Raw genomic sequence first — 26,591 nt, forward strand, 5'->3', positions numbered from 1 at the left:
ACTGATCGTTAAAGCATTGGATCAGAATGGTAATGTTTTAGCACTTGTTTCTGGATGGAAAAAACTAATTTTATGCCATTTTCAAACAGGATTTTATGGCCAATTCTCTATTTTTTTTTTGTTGCATGGGATCCTTCATTAGCACTAAATACCACAGTGTTGTAGCACAAGAATTGGGAACAACCTAATTTCTGTGGATGTGCTGATTTGTCACAAACATAGATAACAAACACTGGAAACTAATTTTCCCAGTGTTCCAATTTATTGCCTCAGTTTCAACAGCCAGCTAAAACCATATGCCTTTGTTTCACTTTGTCCAATGCCTTTGCTGTATGGTAACTACTTTATCTTATCCAATTATCTATATGTATCAGCAATATTGAAACGATAAAGGCATCCCTCAATTAACACCAAATGGCTGAGGACCCAAAAAGCAAGAGAAAGGAATGTTGATAATTCAGCAAAAAACCTGCATCTGAGCGAAGTTGATTATTGATTGCCAAGATTTATGGGTGTCCTTTGAATTGTATGTCTTGGTTAGAGGTTAGAATTCTCTTTCTGAACACAATCTAAAAGGCAGTAAATAAAAATACTTTTTGGCTTTCTGTACCTTGTGACTTCTTGCTGTAGTCTTGACACACTGGGTACGTAGAACATCACTCCAAAGAAAAGGAGGGGCTCATTGGCAAATTTGTCCAGTTGTTTCTTCAGGGCCTTTTCTAGCTCCACCCACCGTCCTTGCTGAGTTTTACTGAGAAACCAAAGTCCAAAATAGTGTGTCTGGTGGAAGAAACAGAGAGAAATTTTAAAATATGTATATAGTATCCCTGTGGTTCCAAATATACACAAACTGGGAATAAAGGTGCTTTATGGTCTTTTTTTACAGAGAATAATTTGAAGGTAATATAAAACATCAGGAGGGGATTTTGCCACTGGAAAAAACCCAAAGATTTTTGTCATTTCTGATTTAAGAATAGATTCCATTCAAGGTTCCCTTTGTTCTCTGATTATAGAGTCATACATCGCATCAATACAGCACAGGCCTGTTGGCCCAAGATTCCCCATCGAAGCTGGTCCCGTTTACCTGTATTTGATCGAAATCCCTCTAAACCTTTCCTATAAATGTCCTGTCCAAATGTCTTTTAAATGTTGATGAAGTGGAATGATTCACAACTCATGATCCAAAAAGATCTTAACGAGCTTAACAACAAATTTGAAAGATGCTAGTACAATCTTGTGTTGAGCTGTTAAAACAAATTTCCAAGATACTAGTACAATCTTGTGGCTTTCTTTTCATAGCCTCCTGCATTTTCACATACCTCATAACAACTTTTGTTACTGAACCGTATCTTGATATATTTGGCCGAGAATTTGATTCAATTCAAGGACAACAACACTCCCACCTACCCCATCAGACAGCACGTGTGGTAGTCTACACATAACCCATAGCCATCATATCCCTCAGTCACATCAGAACCTATGAAGTGGGAATGTGTCACTCTTGACCTCGAAATACATCTGAAGAGGACACCCACCAGAATTGTAGCAACTGGTCTTTAAACTTCAGCTTTTCACATCTGTAATATTTTGTTGGTAAATTCAGTTCATATGGTCAATATAGCAAAATGCAAGGAGGACATCTTTAGTGGAGGGGGTTGGGGGTGGGGTGCAGATTTAACATAGAAAAAGGTATCATTTAACTACTGCAACAGGTCTATTTGAAATTATTGACTATTCTTTAAGGTATTTATTCACAAAATGCTGGAGTAACTCAGCAGGTCAGGCAGCGTCTCGGGAGAGAAGAAATGGGTGACGTTTCGGGTCGAGACCCTTCTTCAGACTATTCTTTAATGACTATTTGCATTCTACCTCAAAAGAACGCAATGGGACAATGTAATATTTTACAAACAATTTCAGAGACAGTACTGTATCCAGCAAATAATTCACATTAATTACGTTTTTTTTTCAAATAGAAGTTCAGGGCCTTGCCCTTTCGTAAGCAGATTGGCAGATTTCAATGGTGAAAGTCTGAAGACAGGGTCATTACTTTGGGGTTTGGTGGGTCTCCAAACTCTGCACTATCTCCCTCTCTCCATGGATGAATCAAGCCTGCTTTACCACTTTGTATCGGCTCCCCTAATTTTACTCCCCAATCCTGACTTCAACTTTATGTGCATGCTCAACTTTTGTTGCCTTGCTCATTTGCTGGCTGCCAGCTCTTCCCACCTATTTCCTGTTGCCTCCTCCGCAAGCTTTCCAAGCAAATTTCTTCTCACACAGTTCAAACAGTTTCTTCCCAGCTGTTATCAGACAACTGAATCATCCCACCACAAGCAGCGAACAGTGCTGAACTACTATCTACCTCTTTGGTGACCCTCGGACTATCCTTGATCGGACTTAGCTGGCTTTATCTTGCACTAAACGTTATTCCCTTATCATGTATCTATACACTGTAAATGTATCAATTGTAATCATGTATTGTCTTTCTGCTGACTGGTTAGCAGGCAACAAAAGCTTTTCATTGTGCCTCGGTACACGTGACAATAAACTAAACTGAAAAGTTAGCAGTATTGCACTCACGGTTCTAGGGCATGCTTTAAAAAGTGATGCCTCCAGGAAATAGCATCTTTTTCTCTGTGGAAAACTAGATAATTAGAAGAGTCTGGCAGTCTGACACAAACAACTTGGTAAAAAACTCAGCCAGCCTAGGATAAGTGAGTCATCGGAAATTTGGTGTTCACTTAATAACATGTTGCATGTTTTGCGGCAATGCTAATTATATTTGGTGATATTTATAAATAGCTTAACGTTTCTTCTTAATGTTAAGACATCCTGCTGATATTCTGCCTGAAGTGGCCAGTTCCGATACAGACAGAAACAGTGAGTGACCCAAAGGTGGAGAATTCAATATTAAATCTGAAAGGCTGCGACACGACTGAATGGGAAAGGAGGTGCTGTTCCTCATGACTGCAAGGGGCCTTGTTGCAGGAGGTCACAGACAGAGTGAGAGACTATCAGCTCAATCTGAGTTGGTTCAATTTTTCTCTCTCCATTCGTACAGCTTGATCTGCCCAGTCCTGCTATTTACAACATAGAATACAGACAAAGAACCCCCACAATTAAAATGTGGATTACGGAAATGACCGAGACCTTGCATTTGGAAAAAATAAGGTTTGCCTTAATTGACAAACCAGATCTATTTTTTAAAATATGGTCTCCATTTATTGAATTTTTAAAAAAGTAAATGGGTTTGTCACAAAACTAAAATTTAAAACTAGTTAAAACTTGAGTTTAGGGTTGGGTGTACAACTATACTCATTAACTCCCGGATCTATCCCCATAATCTTTATATTTGTAGTTCTCTTTTTTCTTTGCTTTCTCTCTATTAGTTTATAGTCTTTTTTTTCAGTCTCTTTTCATCTTTATTTTTTCTTTAAAAACTAAAAAATTGAAGCTATGTAAGAATTCTATAACCAGTTTGTTGTTTATTATTATTTGTACATATGCTTTAAAAAATTAAAAAATTTAAAAAAAAGAATACAGACAAAGAAACATCATCACCCACTGACTGCTCCAATTACCCTTCTGACCCAGCATTGCTGTATCAGAGATCACCCTGCTCCTATTCATCCCTACCACAAACTTGTCAGATTTGTTCCATATTTTCACAACTATGCAAGATTTTAAGCTTTACTCGCTACCCTTTTGCTCACAATTCTCTTTATTATCTTTGGCATGGCTCCAGCTTTCACACTTATAACTTAATACTAATACTTTTCCTGCGTGGGATGAAATCTTCTGTTCTATTCTACATCGATGATCTATTCTACAATGATCTATTCTACATTTTCCTAGACTTCATTCCCTTTGTCCTGTTTTCACACCATCCACTTCCTTATCTATGTGCCTCACACTCCCAACATCAGACTGAAAGGTCTCGACCCGAAACGTCACCCATTCCTTCTCTCCACAGATGCTGCTTGTCCTGCTGAGTTACTCCAGCATTTTGTGTCTATCTTCGAGTAAAATCTTCTGTAGTAAATACTCATCTATATACAAAAACTCTCGTTTGTTATCTTGTTTGTGACAGAACTTCAGCCAAAACGGTACACGATAGCGCGACAATTCTAGGCCCACCTTACTCACCATTGTCACTTTAGTGATAATGCAAGTCGTTTTATTGAAATCGGTGTTATATTTTTAGTTATTCACATTTTAAAAGTTTACAAGGAGGGGGAGGGGAGGAGGGGGAGGGGAGGAGGGGGAAGGGAGGAGGGGGAAGGGAGAGGGGAGGGAGGGGGTTGAGGAGAAAGGGGTGGGGGGGGAGGACAGGATGCTGCACCAATGCAGGAGAAGTTTGGGCCCAACGGGTCCACTTTGTCTAGTCCTACTGAAAACTTTGTCAAGCCTTCCCGATCTACCCTGCATTACCATTCAGCACAACCTCCTTCCCTCACTCACTACCAACAATTCCTCCAGAGCTTAATTTTTCCTTGCTTGTTGGCTCATTCCCCCAGTAGGCAAATGTTATTTCTTAACTGCAACCAACGCTAATTTTCAGCTCATCTCAAAACAGAATGGAAAAACCCTCACATTTTATCCCAACACATATTTACAAATTATAGCAGATTTATTACACACTACGCTGGTCTATAAACTCCTTTCCATGTTTAAAATATTATAACTTGCAGTAAAAATCACATTTAACATTCTTTTCTTAAACTCTCTGTCCGTACATTGTTGTCTTTTAGCTGCCAGCTTAACAAAACAATGCCATCAAAAAACCTCAATGCCAGGTCATATTTGTGCATCTTTCTCTGTTGTTGTTGCCCGACCATCATGATTTTTATCATCTTCTACTTATGCATTTAGTAGTCTTTAGCACATCCCTTAGTTCTTCCACTCCATGTTTAGTTTTAAAATCAACAAGTGCACAACCCCCCTCGCGCGCGATTTGCAGTGCTCAGCAATTTAGACACTATCAAAAGAATTCAACTTTGGCTACTGAAAGTGTTCACAGTGATGTCAACAAGACTGCAATGTTAAATGCCACATTGTGGTAATGTTTAACTTAATGACCTTTAAAGCCAGTGTTCATGTATCCTTTCAAGGGAAGGCCCCAAATAAGCATCACTGCAACAGCTTGTAAAAGTGCGGATTCTGCCTTCAGGGAAGAGCCAGGTTATCATACTCATTTTGAAGTGCACCACCTGAAGTGTGACGGTGGCACACTACTTAAATGATATAGCTACTGAAAACAAGGGGTATCCTAAAGGGCCTGTCCCACTTAGGCGATTTTAAGCTGACTGTCGGCGACTAGGCTGTCGCCGACAGTTCGCCGGGGTGTCGTGGGCATGATCGTGAGGAGTCTTCCAAGAATCGTAGTGGATCTCAGCGCGTCGCTGAGAAATCAACTGGAGTGAAATTTCTCGGCGACAGAGGGCTTGTCGCCAGGTATCGTTGCTTATTGCGGGCGCTGTCGCATGCTGTCTCCAGGTTTGCTCGTTTCCCTTAGATGCATTTAGAAGCACGTAATATTAAAATAAGTAAAGTCATTTCAAGATACCATAAAATACTTGTGTTTAACCAATTTATTTATCGTAAGGACATTTGACAGGTAGATTGGAGGTGACAGTTTGACGGTCAGGTAAACGTGGGAATTTCCGATGTTTATGGCCATCAACGATCACATTTAAAGTGGGCTCCCAAACCAGATATGCAACCCAGAAATCAGATGTGCATCTCCCGTACATTTTCAAGGAATGCCCACACTCCGCACAAAAATCCATTTAACCACTTTTAAAATTAAATTTTTTAATACTGCTATTAGTAAACTGGAAGTCAATCCAGTTTATGCCTTGTTAGTGTGAAGCTTGGTTTTCAAGTAACCCGGGCAAGATGTTATATTTCAAAACTCTCAAGTATTTACCGACTTGTCAGTGATTTCAGCCCCGAAAATTAGGACGCCGGAGAAGCATTGACAGCGTGGGAATTTCGCGATGTTTCCGACGACGGTGTAATCTCGACCTGACTCGGCATTGTCGTGGTCATTGTCGTCGGGTAAAAGAAAAGTTTGGCGACCTGCTACGACTTTGACAGTCGCCGGCAGTCGCCTAAAAAAACGCCTAAGTGGGACAGGCCCTTAACATAGATCTCTGGTTATACTGCACAGCTACAACATCGAGTCCAATGGGAAAACAACCAATTATTTCCAGCTTCAGTGATCCTTCTGTTCTATTTTTAATGCTTCATAATGAATTCTTTTGAAATGCATTTATGAAATGCCACTCATGAAATTCATTTTCAATGTTCAAATATCCCATTATCATGAACAGCACGATGGCGCAGCAGTAGAGTTGTTGCCTTACAGCACCAGAGACCCTGGTTAAATCCTGACTACAGGTGCTTGTCTGTACAGAGTCTGTATTTTTTTCCCTGTGACCTGCATGGGTTTTCTCCGGGATCTCCTGTTTCCTCCCACACTCCAAAGACATACAGGTTTGTCCATTAATTGGCTTGTTATAATTGTAAATTGTGTCTGTAGGATAGTGTTAGTGTACGGGGTTCATTGGTCAGCGAGGACACGGTGGGCCAAAGGGCCTGGTTCTGCACTGTATCTCCAACTCAACTAAACTAAACTTGTAGACATAAAAACCTGGAGTAACTCAGCAGGACAGGCAGCATCTCTGGAGAGAAGGAATCGGTGACGTTTCGGGTCGAGACCCTTCTTCAAACTAAATTTGCTTTGTTTATACCTCAACAATGCATAATCAAGGGAACCTTTATCACAAAGCTGCTGCATACAAAGAATGTATTTTCAGCAAGCTGTTGAAGCACGTTAACTTAGAAAGTCCCAAATTCAATTCTATGCCTGCATTGAGTTGGGGTAATAGTAAAGATACTACAATAGAGCTGAAAAATCATGCCTAGAATTTTGTGTGCTGGCACAAATGCGAATGGTGCCTTTGTGTAATGTGCCAAGAGCCATAATGGACAGCTGCAAACGCCAGTTGCAGCTGAATTGCCTATACAGATTTTCCTTCATGCGCTGCAGTCAAACGTAAAAGTTAAATGTACCATCTGCCAAAGCAGTGCCCGAAGGGGAAGCAAGTGGCAGCAGTCAGAGGGTGTATTGGGTCTGGGAAATAGGGGGCGAGAGAGAAGGGTGCTTGGTTCAAGGCCTCTGGCAGTGATCTCCGTTATGGGAGTCAGAAGGTCACAGCCAGGGATGATTTGGGGAGGGAGAGTGACACGAGGTAAACTGGTCTACCCCAAAAGACAGAAGTAATAAGACTACTAGTGGAGCCCAGCCTTTTATCAACATGTCTGCCCAAGGAATGATCAGTGTGTATGAAGGAAATGCAGATGCTGGTTTAACCCAAGATAGACACAAATTGCTGTAGTAACTCAGTGGGACAGGCAGCATCTCTGGAGAGAAGGAATGGGCGATGTTTCAGGTCGAAACCCTTCTTCAGATTGCCGACAGAGGGGAGGGAGATAGATAGTCCGAACAAGGGTCTCAACCTGAAACGTCCTCCATTCCTTCTCTCCAAAGATGCTGCCAGTCCCGCTGAGTTACTCCAGCATTTTGTGTCTATCTTTGATTTAAACCAGCATCTGTAGTTCATTCCTACACATAGATAGATAATGAACTGTGCAGGCGTGAAAACGGGGCAAATTTGGCTGCTCCATTGACAATGTGGAATGACCTTCCCTGCAATACTCAGTGTTCCTTGGAAAATTATGTAATTTGATGCTTGCTTGACAGAAACTGATTTAGTTTTGCAGAAATGATCCATACCTGGGTTTGTCCAGTTACATGTCTGGGAGTGACATGAAACACCATTGAAATGGTGCTCACATGTTTATTTCTCCAAATAGTGCCACTCAATTGAATTTCAAGGCAAAGGTCTGAGGAAAGGGCAAATAAGTACCCGGCCTGGGTTTCTGCATGGCCTCAGTGACTATCCAATGGTCCACCTACGCGCAATGCATTCCCCTCCTTTTAATACTCACTGCCACCGCCATGGATTGCTAATTATATTGGCTTAGCATACACATTCCGAATGATCTTTTGGGTGAGGTACACAGGTGAGTCAGCATATCAAACGTGATGAATTTCAAATAAATTTGTTTCAAAAATTCAATACAAGGTGCTTTTGGCAATATTTTGATACAAAAGGTGCCAGTTGCTATAGATCTACTTAGGAAGCAGTTGTGTAACATCTGGATTTTGAAACTGCTGACACACTGCATCATTATAGAGGATATCATGCAGACGGTGTCACTATAGTTACAACCCAGGCAGCAATAAACACCCACAAACATTGCGCTACCCTCCCTTCCCCTGAGTTCTCAAGGGATAAACATAAGAGGGCAATGGATCAAATTTGATCTATCCAGCTTTTTTTAAAGACAGAGGTTCAACCATAAATAATAAAAAAGATTTTGGCATGAGTTCAAAGAAGAATTGTAATATTAAAATGACAGGTTGTTCATTAGATTAACGGGGGGAGGCCAACGTCAGACAGGAATGTGTTGATGATAGGTTGTCTGCCCTGAAAGAACCTGCGCAATCTCTGCCGTGGAGGAGCATAACTTTCAAATGATTAATTAATAACATCTCAGACATGTTGTTTACATCTTTTCAGGAGAAGCAGGACAACGTGCACGTTGCGACTTGTATCTGTTGCACTGCACCATGTGGAACACAATGGTATGGCGGAATGCAAAGGTATGGGAAATGCACAACCTTAAAACGTGTTGAAAGCAGGATCAGGAACACCAGCGTGGCATTTAAAGGCACTTTTATTGCAATCGTTTCCAAATACTTCTACAAGATCTATGCCAAAATAGCATTTGGACTATGGATCCACATTCAGAACCATCATTACAAGTAAACCTATGCAGACACTCCTGATTTAAGTGGGACATCTTCAAATGTTGATACTGATCAGCAATCGTTTGATGGAGTCATTGTTTCTAAGGAGGAGGCCAATTAGCAGGAAAATTAATGACTAGGGAGAAAATTGATTACGTGAGCAAACTGACAGGAAATACCAGAACAAACCCGCAAAGGCTTCTGTTGAAATATATGAAGGAAGAGCGTAGGTAAGGTCTGTGTGGAACCTTGGAGAGTGAAACAGGGGATTTAATATGGGAAAACGAGGAATTGGCAGCTACTTTGCAGTTGTTTTCACAGTGGATGATATTGATGAACATCCTAGACATCTCTATTTTAAAATGAAAGACAGGAACTTGCACCAATTCCCAAGACAAAGGACAAAATATTGAAAACTATAAATGGGACTGAAGGCATATATTGGAGGATATGGGTCCATGTGGAATGCATTGGTTATCACATTGAGGACTGTGTTTGAACAAATGGGTCTTTTTCAAAATGAAATGACAAAATGTCAATTGTTTACCATCTACAGTAATAACGGAGGAGGGGGTAGATGCAAGTATCCTGGTTGCTTGATGAAAGTAAGTGGGAGAGTATGCTGCAATGAGTCTACTTTTTCTCTGCAACGTGGCAAATATATCGGGCTGGAAGGACAAAGACTTGGCAAGTGGAGTTTAATATAAGAAAATGTGATGTCATGCACTGATAGTAGATTCAAAAGGAAGACTGTTATCTAAATGGGGAGAGATTACACATGTATTAAGTACATAGGTATCTAGAAATTCTTAATCATGAAACACAAAAGAAGAGTTTGTGGGGGCAGCAAATAATTAATAAAGCAAATAGATATTGCCCTTTATTGCTACAAGGCTGGAGTTTAGAAATAAAGAACGTTAGTTTAGTTTTTGGAATGCCCGTTGTGTTAGGGTTTAGTTTAGTTTAGCATAAGGATACAGTGTGGAAACAGGCTCAGGCCCACCGATTCTGTGCCGACCAACGATCACCCATAGTAGTTCTATCCCACACAACAGGGACAATTTACACAAACCAATTAACCTACAAACCTGCATGTCTTTGGGAATGAGTGAGGAAACTGGAGCATCTGGAGGAAACCATTGGAGTGACAGTGAGAATATGCAAACTCCATGCAGGTTGCACTCACAGCGAGGATCGAACCGCCATGTCTCTGGCGCTGTAAGGCAGCAACTCTACTGCTACGCCAGTGAACTGCCTCGACTCTTGGAGTAATGTGTGTAATTTTGGTCCCCTTATTTACAAAATAATATAATGAATTAGAGGCGGTACAGAAGATATTCACTGGGCATTTACTGATGTCTGGCATTCATGGTCATATCAAGAATAATGAAAATTACAAGGTCTGCTTTCTTTTGTGTTTCAGAAGATTTAGGGTGATTATATAGCAACTTAAGACCCTGAGAAGGCTTAACAAGATAGACATTGAGATGTTTCCACACATAGTAACAATAGTATAAGATAAGGGGGCAATGATTTAAAACTGCAGTGCTTTGGAATTTCTTCTCACAGAGGGTGGTGAATCTTTTTTTTTAAACCCCCAGTGGATTGTAGAAGCTTGTTCATTGGAAGTAGTTAAAGAGGAGGCAGACTTTGAACAAAAATCAGGTATTTGAGGGCTTTGTGGAACCAACGCAGAAGGTGAATAGGAGCCTTGGACAATTAGCTATATTGAATGAAACGCAGAGTAGACTTAAGGTCATACGGTCATAAGGAATAGGTGTAGAATTAAGCCTTTCACTATTCTGTATGTTTCAATGAGGTCCCCCCTCATTCTTCTAAAGGGGCCAGATGACCTATTTCTACTCTTATTTTTCTTCAAGTGCATTCTTGTGTTTAATCTATCAAGTCCATCCTCTTATCCTGTTGGCAAAAAAACCAGTCAATCCTATTCCCTTACTCAATCACTATAGGCTCCCAAGTGCATAGTTATTGATCATTGATCATCTCTATTTTCACTACTCCACTCGACAGCAAGTTCCAAGTCATCATCATCCATACCATACTGCTTTTCTGCCCTTTCTTTTTTTTGTTATTTTTATTATGTGTTAACAGTACGTTTTCATGTTCCTTGGTTTGTTTTATATGGGGGGGGTTTGGGGGAAACTTTTTTTAATCTCTTACCTCGACGGAGATGCGATTTTTTTCCGTATCATATCTCCGTCCCCACTGCGGCCTAACATCGTGGAGTTGGCGGCCTTTCCTGGAGACCGATGGGCGCTCCAAGCCGCAGGAGTCTGCGAGACTTTAACATCACGGAGCTTGCGATCCCTTTGCCGGGGATCAAAGCTCCAACCGAGGGGCCTGTGGACTTTAACATCATGAAACCCGCGGTCTCTGGTAAGAAGAGGCCGACTCGGGAGCTCCATGCCGCGGAGAGAGTTCCAACCACCCCGATGCGGGAGTTTCGATCTCCCAGATGGGGGCTTCGATTGTCGGCTGCAGGGGCTTTGATCGCCCCGACTGCGGATGGTTTGACTGCCCCGACTGCGGGAGAACAAGGGGAAGAAGATTGAACTTTATTGCCTTCCATCACAGTGAGGAATGTGGAATCCGCTGTGATGGATGTTTATGTTAACTTTTATGTGGTTGTGTGCTTTGTTGCTTTTCACTTAGTATGGCTGTATGGTAACTCAAATTTACATGGGACAATAAACTGACCTTGAAACCTTGATGTTCATTGAAACCACAGGGAGAAATTGAAACAACACGACTAGCTCATTCTTGAGGTAAAACTCATCCAATGAAGTCTATGTTCCTCTTCTTGCTTATTCATGAAGTGAAGATGCTGTGCATGAATTCTTTTAATTGCACTCCAGGTATCACAATATTAAAAAGACGAGGTCATGGTCTAATGGTAAGAAAACCAGCCCCTCTCTCCTCACTCTCCCAGACCATTGATTATCCTCCCACTCCTCCATTTCCAGTGACCTTACTTTCCGAGGCCTGACGTCTTCCAAGGATTTTTCCAGGTGCAGTCCGTGTTTGTAAAAGACTGCAGCCTCTTGCCTAATGCTGACAATGTCCAACCACTAGGTGATTGTTGGTTCACAATACCAATTTTAAGTGAGATAATGGAACCGGATAAGATTGCGATGGGGATGAGTGGGAGGACCTCCACCATGACTGGATTTCAATGTCAACCATTAAAGCGGAAGCCAGCTGATTGCTCCACTGCCCAATTCAACAATTCTCAGCACCATTCGGAGGTTGAAATTGGGACACAACCAGCTAACAACAGACAAATTACAGGACCCACAGTCATTTAACAGGGATGAAACACTTGAGCTGGAAATAAACACATTTTTCTTCAGTGACAGAAGCAAATTGTAATCTGCAATATATGGTAAAGTAGACTGAAGTTAAAAATTATGCATTTATGCTTTCTTAGCCACACCTATATGGTCAGAATATTAAAAGCTGACTGTGGTTTTGCCAAGAGCGCTCAATGCTATTTTTAATACAAGGAAAATGTAATGGCCTACATTCAATATTTTATTGCATTATTAAACTTTGTTCAAAGATATTTACTATGTGTCCCTGTAATTTAATTAAAGAGAAGCACTTTTTTTAACCTACAACTTACTTGCAAGATGTTCAGATGAATATCATCCTGTAGGGAACAATAACAGAGTGGTATTTGAAGTAGTGAAATACTTCATGGGTAATAGGATGTTGGGAGGAATTGGTGAGGTTGGGGAAAGGGGGAAGCGGACAGAATCAACCTCAAATGATAAAGAAGAAATGCATTTTATTTCTTGGCATCATAAATGTCAGAGAAATATCTGCATAAATTAATTATGAATGTCTAGTTAATCTGTTGACAGAAACAGTTGCCACACCTATCCTCCACACTGTTGTTGGAGATAGAAATGAAAACAAATATCAGTCCTATTATACAGTGGGTCGGTCGCATGTTTGGATGGTTTTGAAACCAGCATAAAAATACCATAACTCAATATCAACTTTTATTTTGGCTGAAAACTAAAGTGTAACAGCAGATACTGGAAATTCAAAATAAAAAGGGAACATAATGGAAATACTTGGTTATACAGTTGCCAATGGAAGTCCAGCAACTTAAAATGATAGGGAGGAACTGCAAAAGCTGGTTTAAACCAAATATAGACACAAAAGGCTGGAGTAACTCCGCCGGTCAGACAGCATCTCGACCTGAAACGTCACCTATTCCTTTTCTCCACAGATGCTGTCTGACCCGCTGAGTTACTCTAGCTTTTTGCGTCTACCTTCAACATAAAATGGTAATTCTGTTTCTCTTTCCAGAGTTGCTGCCTCGTCCTAATGCTTCCAGCATTTTCTGTTTTTAATTCAGATTTCCAGCAGCAAGCCTGTTTTGATTTTCAGGATTTGAAAGAGTCTCTTCTGGCATCAGTTTTTTTTAATGGAAACCATCTCATCATCAAAACAATCTATTCATTGCAAGCACTAACTAGCAAGTTACACCAGAGTGTAAAACTGAAAAGTACAAAATGAATACGTCTGGCCTTGGGTTTATCTAGGTGTTTTTTTGGCCGCTCGCAGGAGATTACATTCCTGCAGAGGACTGGGAAGAATCCAGCTATTATACTCTCGGGATTCAGACAGAGACTGGCATGATAGACCAACTACTCTTTCTCAACAAAAATTTTTTTGATCGTGAGTTACATTTCGTGCCTTTACAAAAAGGGCAGGAGTCGGAATGTTGTGTAGTATTCATAAGAATTTTTTTCTGCTGCCAGAAACTAAAACCAGTTTCTTTGAGTAACAAAACAGTTTGAATACTACAGAGGAGTAACATGGAATCAACAATCATCTTTAACTTACACTGTGATGCACTGTATTGATAATGATCTCACAAATATTTTACCATCACGCCTCACCATGGAAAAGGAAGGGAATCAAATTAGTTTTAAGCTTAACTCTAGTTCTTCCAAGATATATATGTCCCAAACGGCAATCCCCAGCCCCCCAAAAAAATCACATTTTGACACAGGTTAAAAAAAAATTAAATGTAACAATTTACCATTGAGATACCATTTTTTGACAGGCAGTATAGAGCACATATTACTGGAGGATGTTTTCCTACATTACCAATGTCCACACTATTCTGACAGAATCCCTTAGGTAATATTTCCTTCCACAGATTGTATGTTGGTAAACGTACAAGATTGAACAAGTACAAAATACAAAGATTGTATTTTGGTAAACATCATAGAAAATTCATCAAATGTCTGAAGAAATAGAGATCGGAGTTTCAAAGCGGCAACTTGCCAACTCCATTTGCAAATTGTATGCAGTGTCTATTCTTGGGTTTCCCTCTTCTTTCAATACTCATCTCCACACTGAAAGTTACTAGTTTTATCAGAAAATGTCTTAATCGTCAGCATAACCAGTGGATTGACCAGAGTTGACCAAACAATAACCTGTATTGACTGTGCTATCAGCTAAATAAGAGTGGTTTCCTTCCAAATCAGATTACCAAGTTAAAAATGAAAATCTTAACAATTGATGTGTACTAGTAACACAAAAGTGCATTACAAACACTGGAAGTGTATTAGTAACACAAAAACTGGTTACTTTAAATGCTGCATATCAATTTGTATTCAAGTAACAGTGCGAGACCTTTGCTCATTTTAGTTAACAAGTTTTTGTTGTTTATGTGTTGACCTAAAGAGAGTAAAATTAAACTGTTAATTGACAAAAACTGCCACCAATAATACTGCTGAAGCACAACAACATATGAAATAATAGCAGGAGCAGGCCATTCCACCTGTCATGCCTTCGACATCATTCAGGCAACTTGACTTGATGTATTAAAACAGGTACAGCAGGCAGTGAAGAAAGCAAATGGCATGTTGGCCTTCATAGCGAGAGGATTTGAGTATAGGAGCAAGGAGGTCCTACTGCAGCTGTACAGGGTCCTGGTGAGACCACACCTGGAGTACTGTGTGCAGTTTTGTTCTTCTAATTTGAGGAAGGACATTCTTGCTATTGAGGGAATGCACCGTAGGTTCACCAGGTTAATTCCCAGGATGGCGGGACTGACATATGATGAAAGAATGGATCGACTGAGCTTATATTCACTGGAATTTAGGACGAGAGGGGATCTTACAGAAACATAGAAAATTCTTAAGGGGTTGGACGGGCTGGATGCTGGAATTTTTTTCTCGATGTTGGGGGAATCCAGGACCAGGAGTCACGGTTTCATAACGGGTAAGCCATTTAGGTCTGAGATGAGGAAAAACTTTTTCACCCAGAGAGTTGTGAATCTGTGGAATTCTCTGCCACAGAAGGCAGTAGAGGTCAATTCACTGGATGTTTTCAAGAGAGAGTTAGATATAGCTCTTAGGGCTTCTTAAACACCAATATCGTATCTGCCTCCACCACTACCCCAGGCAATGCGTTCCAGGCCCCCACTGTGTTCTGTAAAAAAACTTGCCCTGTGCATCTCCATTATATTTTTCCCCTCTCATCTTATAACTATGCTCTCTAGTGTTGGACATTTGCACCCTGGGAAAAAGGTTGTGACTGTCTATCCTATCTATGCCTATTATAATGTTATATACTTCTACCAAGTCTCCCCTCAACCTCTGACATTCCAGAGAAACCAATCTAAGTCTGTCCAACCTCTCCCTGTAGCTGAAACCCTCTGTTGTCTCTAGTCCTTTGAAACCCACTATTCTGTCCATTCTGGTAAACCTCCTCTGCACCTTCTCCAAAGCTTCCATATCTTTCCTCTGATGGAGCAACCAGAACTGCATGCAATACTCCAAATGTGGCCTAACCAAAGTCCCACAGAGCTGCAACAAGACTTCCTGATTCTTATATTCAATACGCTAGCAATGAAGGCAAGCATACCATATGCCAAAAACTCATACAAGCCACATGTGTTACAGCAATTCACATTATAGAAATTTGCCTTCAATTCACAAAACACTACCCATATATTTGAGCTCTGGAAGAAAAATTTGCTCTCATGGAATTTATGTGAAAATCTTTTTTCCAATTCACATTTCTTGACAGGTGCACATCATGCTTCTTCTCACTACAGAACGCAGAACAAAAACAGGTCCTTTGGAAAACATAACCATGCTGAACATGTGCTAAACTAATCTCCTCTGCCTGCAAAGGATCCAGATCCCTCCATTCCTGCATATCCATGTGGTGATCTAATAGCTTTTTAAATATCACGCATTCGGTCTGTTTTCTAGGAACACTAATCACTGTATCGTAGGGGTTGACTGTAAGTAAAAAGGAATTTAAAGATTCCTGCAGTGAGTATTACAACATGGTGACAGTCAACAGGTTTATGGGACAGATGTCATTCGCAGGCTTATTACAGTTATGTTGACACCAATGTAATGTCAACTGTCCAGATCATGCTCACCTCGCGAGCAATTCAATACGGAATGTTGTGTAGGAAAATAACTGCAGATGCTGGTACAAATCGAAGGTATCACAAAATGCTGGAGTAACTCAGTGGGTCAGGCAGCATCTCTGGAGAGAAGGAATGGGTGATGTTTCGGGTCGAGACCCTTCTTCAGACTGATGTCGGGGGGGTGGGGGCGGGACAAAGAAAGGATATAGGTGGAGACAGGAAGACAGTGGGAGAACTGGGAAGGGGGAGGGGATGAGAGGGACAGAGGAGCTATCTAAAGTTGGAGAAGTCAATGGACCCACTACAGTTCGCATACCGTCCGAACAGGTCCACGGATGATGCGGTCTCCCAGGTTCTACACACCGCTCTCTCTCATCTGGACAGCCAGGGGGGCTATGTGAGGATGCTGTTCATTGACTTTAGTTCAGCATTCAACACAATAGTCCCCAGCAGACTGGTTGAGAAGCTGCTGGAACTGGGGCTTAGCACCCCTCTGTGTGCCTGGGTCCTGGACTTTCTCACTGCCAGGCCCCAAGTGGTCAGGATGGGGGAACACACATCTAGCTCCCTCACCCTGAACATAGGATCCCCCCAGGGCTGCGTCCTTAGCCCCCTATTGTACTCCCTGTACACACATGACTGTAGGGCCAGGTTCAGCTCAAACTCCATCATCAAGTTTGCTGATGACACTGTGGTGGTGGGCCGGATCTCCAACAACGATGAGAAGGCCTACCGGGAGGAGGTGGCTGATCTGGCACTCTGGTGTCAGGACAATAGCCTCCTCTTGAATGTCACTAAAACAAAGGAGCTGATTGTGGACTTCAGAAGGGCTAAACATCCAAGGACGTACACGCCACTGGAGATAAATGGGTCTATTGTGGATAGGGTGAGCAGTTTCAAATACTTGGGAGTCCGCATCGCAGAGGATCTGACGTGGGCAACGCACATTGCCGCACTGGTGGGTAAGGCTAAGCAGCGCCTTTACCACCTTAGACAACTGAGGAAATTCAGAGTGTCGCTGAGGATCCTTCATTGCTTCTACTCTGGGGCTGTAGAGAGCATCCTGTCCGGCAACATTACAGTCTGGTTTGGGAACAGCTCTGCCCAGGACAGGATGGCCCTGCAGAGAGTAGTGCGTTCGGCAGAACGCACCATGGGAACTACACTCGTCCCCCTGCAGGACCTATACATCAGGAGGTGCAGATCCAGAGCAAGCAAGATCATGAGGGACCCCTGCCACCCCAGTAACGGACTGTTCCAGATGCTACGGTCAGGCAAACGCCTCCGCTGTCACGCTGTGAAAACGGAGAGGATGAGACGGAGCTTCTTCCCACAGGCCATCAGGACTGTCAACTTTGATAACCCCAGAGACTAAATTTTTGTCGACACTTTTGGTGCTATGTTTAGTAACTTATTAACTTTATTTATTGTAACTGTAATTATTTTTGTGCACAACCCGCAGGCATTGCCACTTTCATTTCACTGCACATCGAGTATGTGTATGTGACAAATAAATTTGACTTGACTTGACTTGACTTGACTTGTTCATACCGCTGGGCTGTAAGCTGCCCAAGCGAAATATGAGGTGCTGTTCCTCCAGTTTGCGGTGGGCCTCACTTTGATACTGGAGGAGGCCCATGACAGAAAGGTCAGACTGGGAGTGGGAGGGGGAGTTGAAGTGCTCAGCCACCGGGGAGATCAGGTTGGTTAAGGCGGACTAAGCGAAGGTGTTGAGCGAAACGATCGCCGAGACTGCGTTTGGTCTCGCCGATGTAGAGAAGTTGACATCTGGAACAGCGGATACAATAGATGATGTTGGAGGAGGTGCAGGTGAACCTCTGTCTCACCTGGAAAGACTGTTTGGGTCCTTGGATGGAGTTTAGGAGGGAGGTAAAGGGACAGGCGATGCCATCAGCTATTTCCCCGTCACTGTGCAACTTAGTCATAGAATCAAACAATGTTGAAACAGGTCCTTCATCCCAACGTGCCCACACTCTAGCAACCTCCCCCCCCCCCCCCCCCTCTTCAATCTGAAGAAGGGTCTCGACCCGAAACGTCACCCATTCCTTCTCTCCAGAGATGCTGCCTGACCTGCTGAGTTACTCCAGCATTTTGTAATACCTTCTGTTAGAATCTGCTCTGTTGAGCATCTTGTAGGTCACAATGAGATGGTCCTTTAGAAGTGCGAAGAACACAGATATGCAAATAATTGCTTGTGTATATTAAATGTTTAACAAATTTGCCTACAGATAAAATATCATCAGAAGAACTGAAGGATGATAATAAATCAGTATTCAATACAAATCTACGCCTCCAGTAATTGCATAATTTAGATAAAGGCAGAAAGTTATTAATCCTGCATCTACAAATGGATAATAGAAAGATGGACCAAGTGATTGCCAGCATTTCTAGTGAATATATTACATTTTGTTCATGAGCCTAGTTCCTCTCCTAATTTTTTTCACTCAAATACTTCCAGCTTGGAAAAAGAAATCCTTCAAGTGAATACTTTGCCATTCGGAAAACTACCACGTCATCAATTTGAAAGAACAACTCGTTATACTGTGGTTCATTATGTTCAATTGACATATAGTGGATCGATAAATTAGGTTCACCCACCTCACGCAATTCTAAGCGCTGAGCCACGGCTTCCAAGCATTCCTGCCCTGTGCCTTCCACAGACAGCGTGCACTCTATGACATTGCTGTCCAACAATCGGATGCGAGTCACAAAACAGTTCTTGCTCAGGACATTGTAGCGTCTGGTCCTCCGTAGTTTCAGCCTGAAAGGCATGGCTCACTCGCTTTGGAAGCAGTCCCTCAGAAACGAACCCCTTAAACAGTTTGCCAGTCGCCTCACAGCTTCTTCTCAGCACAGGGTGAAAACAGCTGTCCCTTTCCCGGTGACATTTAAGAATTTGATGCTTCCTGTGGAAAATAAAGTTGGAAACCGTCAGAACCAGAGTGCTACATCTTTCCGAACAAAACTCGAATATCTGTAAGCATTCTTAAGGAACCGCAAGTACTTGCTTTGAAAATGTAACATTTCTTGTTAACATATCATTTATTCTCTAACTTATGGAAAATATTGTCATCATGAAATATCGCTGAATGTTTTCTAAAAAGATCCACAATTCTTCAGGGTAAGTAAGCATTTCGAATGACATGCATTTTAAAGACAAGTTTATGACATTTGCGATTTATCTCAAGCCGAGTTCTAATAATTTAGTATATTTGGCAAAATAAGTCGACATCATGCATGAGGGGACAAATTAAAATGTTACTGTTACTGTTATATGGAATTAGAACAGATTCAGAAGCCAATTCCTTCTATGTTCTCATACACTGGGCTTAAAATGCCAGTATATTCCTTCCACCAAAGGAAGCTCTGCATCAAACTGATCAATACTGAGACCAACTCCAGATATCCAAAGTACATTATCCCATTCCCCAGCTAGCTGATTAGCTGCAGATCAACAATGAACAGGTGAGCTCTTCCAAAAAGAGGAATAAAAGTACGGAATGGAAAACCACAACTAAAAGAACAAAAATATTTTTAGCCTTACAATGAAAGCCGTGGTCCTTCAGATCCAGATGAACAACACATTTATCAATGTCTGAGGGAAGGTGGGGGTGAGACTTGACCAATGGACCATTAAATATGTTTCAACTCCGATCAAAAGCTGTTTAAACTCCCACATGCAGTAAATTGGCTGTTCAGTGTTTGCATGAATAACTTAAACAAAATGTGCGTTCTATACTCGAAAACTGTAAAACTTTGAAGGACTAGTCACTTATCAGCTTCCAGTCTAAAGCTTTTCATTTGATCTCTAGTCATTGTTATGTACTTAGCAAAACACTACAAGCATGCAGCAACAACTAAAACGGGCTCAATATATGAAAAGAAACTGTTTGGAAACATAATCTTATTTGATCAAAAAGCCTTTGTTGTGGGCTTTGTGATGCAGTTCCCCCCTTAATTTAGTGCTAGTCGAAAAATGTGAAAAGTCACATGAAGAGGAACAAAGGCACTCTGGTACTCAAGGAGCCCTTACCCCCCGGTCAAAATTGAAAGACAGGCCATTTGAGAAATGTTATATTGCAAAGATCAGATCCTGCAAAGGCAAAAGCATAAAACAGCTCTGTCCACCTCCAATCCAACCATTATTAAAAAACAACAGAAATGTTGCAGTTTTGGAACAGGTTTTTAACTATATTGACACCAACTCATAATAAAGGAAAAAATATATATTTAGACCACAAAGTTCACAGAAGATAGACACAAAATGCTATCAAAATGTAACAGTGGGACAGGCAGAAGATGGGTCTCGATCCGAAACGTCACCCATTCCTTCTCTCCAGAGATGCTGCCTATCCCGCTGAGTTACTCCAGCATTTTGTGCCTATCTTCGGTTTAAATCAGCATCTGCAGTGCCTCCCTACACAGTTCACAGTATTGAGATGTGCTGTGTGCAGTGCAAACACCAGAAAAAAATGCAAAATCGTGCTGCATTTAACAATGTTTTGCCCAATGACATTTCTCACACTGATTCATGCACCAAAATAGTAACGCTAGAGTTCTCATCAGAACCTGTATGCAGAACAAACAGCTGCCATATCATTACCACAGGGAGAGTCAGGAAGGCAGGCAGACCAGGGAGAACATCTCTCCATTGCAGCAACAGGCAAACTGCAGAAAAGGTTGTCTCCACGGTGAGGAGAAAGCAGCAGTCTCCAAATGTGCACAGCCACTCCCAACATGACTTAAAACGCTAAAGGCAACCCCTGCCTTGCAGTTGCTTGGTTTACAGAGTTCACCCTCAGAATTCACCACTACCCAAAACTATGATGTTATGGAATCAAATTTGTTCTCATGGAACTTTTGGGGAAAAAAAGTTTTTAAAAAATATGTACTGCATTTCACACCATGGCACACATCACACATCACACTATGTCAGAGGTTAAGGGGAGAAGGCAGTGGAATGGGGTTAGGAGGGAGAGATAGATCAGCCATGATCGAATGGCAGAGTAGACTTTGATGGGCCAAATGGCCTAATTCTGCTCCTATCACTTGATTGTGATCTTGCATTGAGATGCATAACGTAGTAATGTTGCAATCTTCAAGGAGACACAGTGATGCTTCTTCGCACATATTGAGCAATGAAAATAAGTGGCAGACACAGAGTAAATAACGATATCTCATCAGGGATGCTTTAATTCACATCTCGCCACTTTGTTCTTTTTTTGTACCTAATAAACCAAGGTTGGTTCTGAAAAAAAGTGTTCAGTAACCAATAGAAGTGGCTCATGCACATGTGGTGGTATCATTGGAAGTGCAATTGATGCTGGCCAAATATCAGAGGTGCAAGGAATTACACACACATGGGCCAAACCTGGGCCAATTTCTCAACAGGCACTAATGAATGGAGTAAGATCTCTGGAAAAACATTTTTGTGGATATTTTACCAAAAATTGTGAATATCAATAATAAAGGTTCCTATTAATTTAACTCTATGTTTTGCCACAACCATCAAGAGACATATTTATAAGTATTAATGCTTCATCAAACAGTTCAGATTTTTCTTTTTAATTCTTAAATTGAAAGGAATAGAATCTATATATTTCTGTTTAATGCCATTTTCAGACGAACACATGCTATGTTAGAATTCTTTTAACTACAATTAGAGAGCACCTTAGTAAAATATGCATTGCATTCACAATGTTTACATTAGCACAATGATCAGATTCAGGGAATATTGACATCATATAATGCAGGATACTTTCTGAAAGACGGTCTCAGGAGTCACAATTTTAGATAGTGCAGGAGTCACAATTTAATAATGACATGCCCTGATTTATTTGGCTTTGAATGGTTCAGCATTATGTATCTAAGTATTTCAGAAATCAATGATTTTTCAAAGCCATTTTCTATCTGTTGTTACAACAAACTTCAAACAGCTAATAAAATGTACCTGCTTTTGGCATTGATTAACAGGAGTAACAGAAGGTACAGAAGTTTGAGAGTGTGCACCACCAGAATCAAGAACAGCTTCTTCCTCACTGTAATCAGGCCTCCGAACAGTCCTTCCATAAGCTAGTGCACTGTCTGATTCATCGCAACCCCATTCAGGAAATTGGACTTTGCGCCACAATGCTGAGAACCATTTGCTCTATCTATTGTACTTGAGTTTGACCACCCCGACGTGGCAACTCCAACAGCCTGACCGCGGGAGAAGGCGGCAGGGGAAGAGAAAAGACATTCTGGCCTTCCATCACAGTGAGGAGGGACTGGAGGAGACTCACTGTGATGGATGTTTCTTTTTGTTTGGTGTTAGTTTGTGATTGTATGTGTTATTGCATTTTTATTGATTATTCTTATTGGTCTTATTGTTCAACTGCGGGTAATGTTTCATTTCACTACACATTTATGTGTGTGTGACAAATAAACGACTATTGACTATTGTATGGTATATCTGATCCGTTTGGATAGAAAGCAAAACAAAGCTTTTCACAGCACCTCAGTACATGTGACAATAATAAACCGAAACGTTGCCCAGTCATGACAACTACCTCCTTTACATGTCTATTTAAATAGATGGGCATCACAATTTGTCAATCTCATCGAAAAGATCAGTTTAACGTCTTGGGCTCCTGGTTTTGACAATATTGATTTTTTTTTCAATATTGTGAACATATTAGATGCTTCCAGCAACTTTTGCCCCTGGATCTTCTTCCGGACACCCTGTTTCCAACAGTAGCATAGGAGCTCACAAATGAATTGCAGTGGTTCAGGGAGGCAATTTACCATCAACCTCTCAAGGGCAAGTGGGGATGGGTTTTACTTGCCATACTCAGATCCTGAGAAAATGAATAAATTTAAAGTATATATGTTTTTTAATCTATATATATATATATATATATATAAATATATATATATAAATATATATATATATATATATAAAATAATATTTATAAAATATTCAGCTGGTGAACACTTGTACAGATGCAAAATGCGTGAAATTTTCACATTTAAAAGACTAGGTGCAACTTCAAACTCATAATACCGTTTCATTATTATTTTACGCTACAGGTAATTAGCTAACCTCAGGCCAAGTTTACTTCCAGCAATTTAACTTTCAAGCGGAAAAGAAAAGAAAGCCACCTTCTACACTAGCTCTAATGAGACTGTACACCTATTACAATAATAACTCTACTGACTCATATGACTCAGCTTAACAAGAGCAACACTACAGAAGATGCCACATTATTAATACGTAAACAACTCACATTTACTAAGTCAAGAGTATTTGTCATATGCACCAGACATAAACCAGAACAATCACATTCTTACTTTCTGCTGCTTTACAGGCTCAGTAGACACAACAACAATAAATAAACATACGATAGATTATCAATTTTATAAATTACTCCCGTGTTAGTTCCCTGCCTTTATGGTTTTTTTTACAGAAACCTTGGATTTCTTTTTCATTGAATAGTAACAAATCCTAAGCAGGAACTGCAGGGAGTAACAATAACGGAAAATGTCAATGATATAAAAAAAAGCCAAATGGACAGTCAACAAAGGAACCAATCATTGCACAAACTATTTCAAATATTTTATTTGTTTCCATTTGCCTTCTAAAGGGCTAAACACGCATTAGTTAAGATGCTAAAAACACAATTAACACACAGTATAGATGTTGAAAACGTACACTATATCGTCATTCCTCCACTACATTCTAACCAAAGGTTTCCGTTTCTTCAGACTTTGAGCTGATAATCTACCCTTGTCAAGATGAAATGAGCCATCCCACAGTGACCGCCAGAGCAAATGCAGAGCATTGAAAGTTCTGGAATGCCACTAATCATCTGAGCTTTAACTCATTCTTTGATTTACGATTCTATGCATTTTTATTAAAATTCAATACCCACTCTACAGCCTCGCTCAACATCTCTCATAAAAGCCAAGATTTGTGATAAATCCTTCAGTGCACAAAACACTGTCACTACCGAACTCAGGGAAGAATCTGCTCTCTCTCTTAGCAATATAAACTTCAAAATAATTAGAATTGTCGTATCATCCCAAGCAAACACAGAAAAACGCTCCCTTTTTAAATGACATTATCATCAGCAGAATGCCCATCAGATGATCAGATGTAAATGTGCGCTGCAAATTGAGCTCTTCTGAGAATCTGAGCACAAGATACAACCACATTTAACAATTACGTGGCAGGACAAACATTCTAGTTTAAACTGCAATCCATTTTGCTGAGGTTAGACAATAGACAATAGACAATAGGTGCAGGAGTAGGCCATTCAGCCCTTCGAGCCAGCACCGCCATTCAATGCGATCATGGCTGATCACTCTCAATCAGTACCCCGTTCCTGCCTTCTCCCCATATCCCCTCACTCCGCTATCCTTAAGAGCTCTATCCAGCTCTCTCTTGAAAGCATCCAACGAACTGGCCTCCACTGCCTTCTGAGGCAGAGAATTCCACAACTTCACCACCCTCTGACTGAAAAAGTTCTTCCTCATCTCCGTTCTAAATGGCCTACCCCTTATTCTTAAACTGTGGCCCCTTGTTCTGGACTCCCCCAACATTGGGAACATGTTATCTGCCTCTAATGTGTCCAATCCCCTAATTATCTTATATGTTTCAATACGATCCCCCCTCATCCTTCTAAATTCCAGTGTATACAAGCCCAATCGCTCCAGCCTTTCAACATACGACAGTCCCGCCATTCCGGGAATTAACCTAGTGAACCTACGCTGCACGCCCTCCATAGCAAGAATATCCTTCCTCAAATTTGGAGACCAAAACTGCACACAGTACTCCAGGTGCGGTCTCACCAGGGCCCGGTACAACTGTAGAAGGACCTCTTTGCTCCTATACTCAACTCCTCTTGTTACGAAGGCCAACATTCCATTGGCTTTCTTCACTGCCTGCTGTACCTGCATGCTTCCTTTCATTGACTGATGCACTAGGACACCCAGATCTCGTTGAACTCCCCCTCCTCCTAACTTGACACCATTCAGATAATAATCTGCCTTTCTATTCTTACTTCCAAAGTGAATAACCTCACACTTATCTACATTAAACTGCATCTGCCATGTATCCGCCCACTCACACAACCTGTCCAAGTCACCCTGCAGCCTTATTGCATCTTCCTCACAATTCACACTACCCCCCAACTTAGTATCATCTGCAAATTTGCTAATGGTACTTTTAATCCCTTCGTCTAAGTCATTAATGTATATCGTAAATAGCTGGGGTCCCAGCACCGAACCTTGCGGTACCCCACTGGTCACTGCCTGCCATTCCGAAAGGGACCCATTTATCCCCACTCTTTGCTTTCTGTCTGTCAACCAATTTTCTATCCATGTCAGTACCCTATCCCCAATACCATGTGCCCTAATTTTGCCCACTAATCTCCTATGTGGGACCTTGTCGAAGGCTTTCTGAAAGTCGAGGTACACCACATCCACTGACTCTCCCTTGTCAATTTTCCTAGTTACATCCTCAAAAAATTCCAGTAGATTTGTCAAGCATGATTTCCCCTTCGTAAATCCATGCTGACTCGGAATGATCCCGTTACTGCTATCCAAATGCTCAGCAATTTTGTCTTTTATAATTGACTCCAGCATCTTCCCCACCACTGATGTCAGACTAACTGGTCTATAATTACCCGTTTTCTCTCTCCCTCCTTTCTTAAAAAGTGGGATAACATTTGCTATCCTCCAATCCACAGGAACTGATCCTGAATATATAGAACATTGAAAAATGATCTCCAATGCTTCCACTATTTCTAGAGCCACCTCCTTAAGTACTCTGGGATGCAGACCATCAGGCCCTGGGGATTTATCAGCCTTCAGTCCCATCAGTCTACCCAAAACCACTTCCTGCCTAATGTGGATTTCCTTCAGTTCCTCCATCACCCTAGGTTCTCCGGCCCCTAGAACATTTGGGAGATTGTGTGTATCTTCCTCAGTGAAGACAGATCCAAAGTAACGGTTTAACTCGTCTGCCATTTCTTTGTTCCCCATAATAAATTCCCCTGCTTCTGTCTTCAAGGGACCCACATTTGCCTTGACTATTTTTTTCCTCTTCACGTACCTAAAAAAACTTTTGCTATCCTCCTTTATATTATTGGCTAGTTTACCCTCGTACCTCATCTTTTCTCCCCGTATTGCCTTTTTAGTTAACTTTTGTTGCTCTTTAAAAGAGTCCCAATCCTCTGTCTTCCCACTCTTCTTTGCTATGTTATACTTCCTCTCCTT

General features: G+C 41.2%; 1 protein-coding gene across 4 annotated transcripts in view; it reads right to left on the reverse strand.

The window, feature by feature from the left end:
- Positions 1-26,591, reverse strand: part of LOC144596516 (tyrosine-protein phosphatase non-receptor type 14-like) — a 179,469-nt gene that overhangs the window by 89,538 nt on the left and 63,340 nt on the right. For all 4 annotated transcript variants that reach the window (XM_078404901.1, XM_078404902.1, XM_078404903.1 and 1 more), the window contains 2 exons: positions 18,933-19,240; positions 611-780 (listed from right to left, as the gene is read on the reverse strand). In XM_078404901.1, the coding sequence (XP_078261027.1) occupies positions 611-780; positions 18,933-19,106 (344 nt within the window). In that variant the 5' untranslated portion in view covers positions 19,107-19,240. The remainder of the gene's footprint in view (positions 1-610; positions 781-18,932; positions 19,241-26,591) is intronic.

The sequence above is a fragment of the Rhinoraja longicauda genome, chromosome 9, assembly GCF_053455715.1.
Source record: "Rhinoraja longicauda isolate Sanriku21f chromosome 9, sRhiLon1.1, whole genome shotgun sequence".
NCBI lineage: Eukaryota > Metazoa > Chordata > Chondrichthyes > Rajiformes > Arhynchobatidae > Rhinoraja > Rhinoraja longicauda.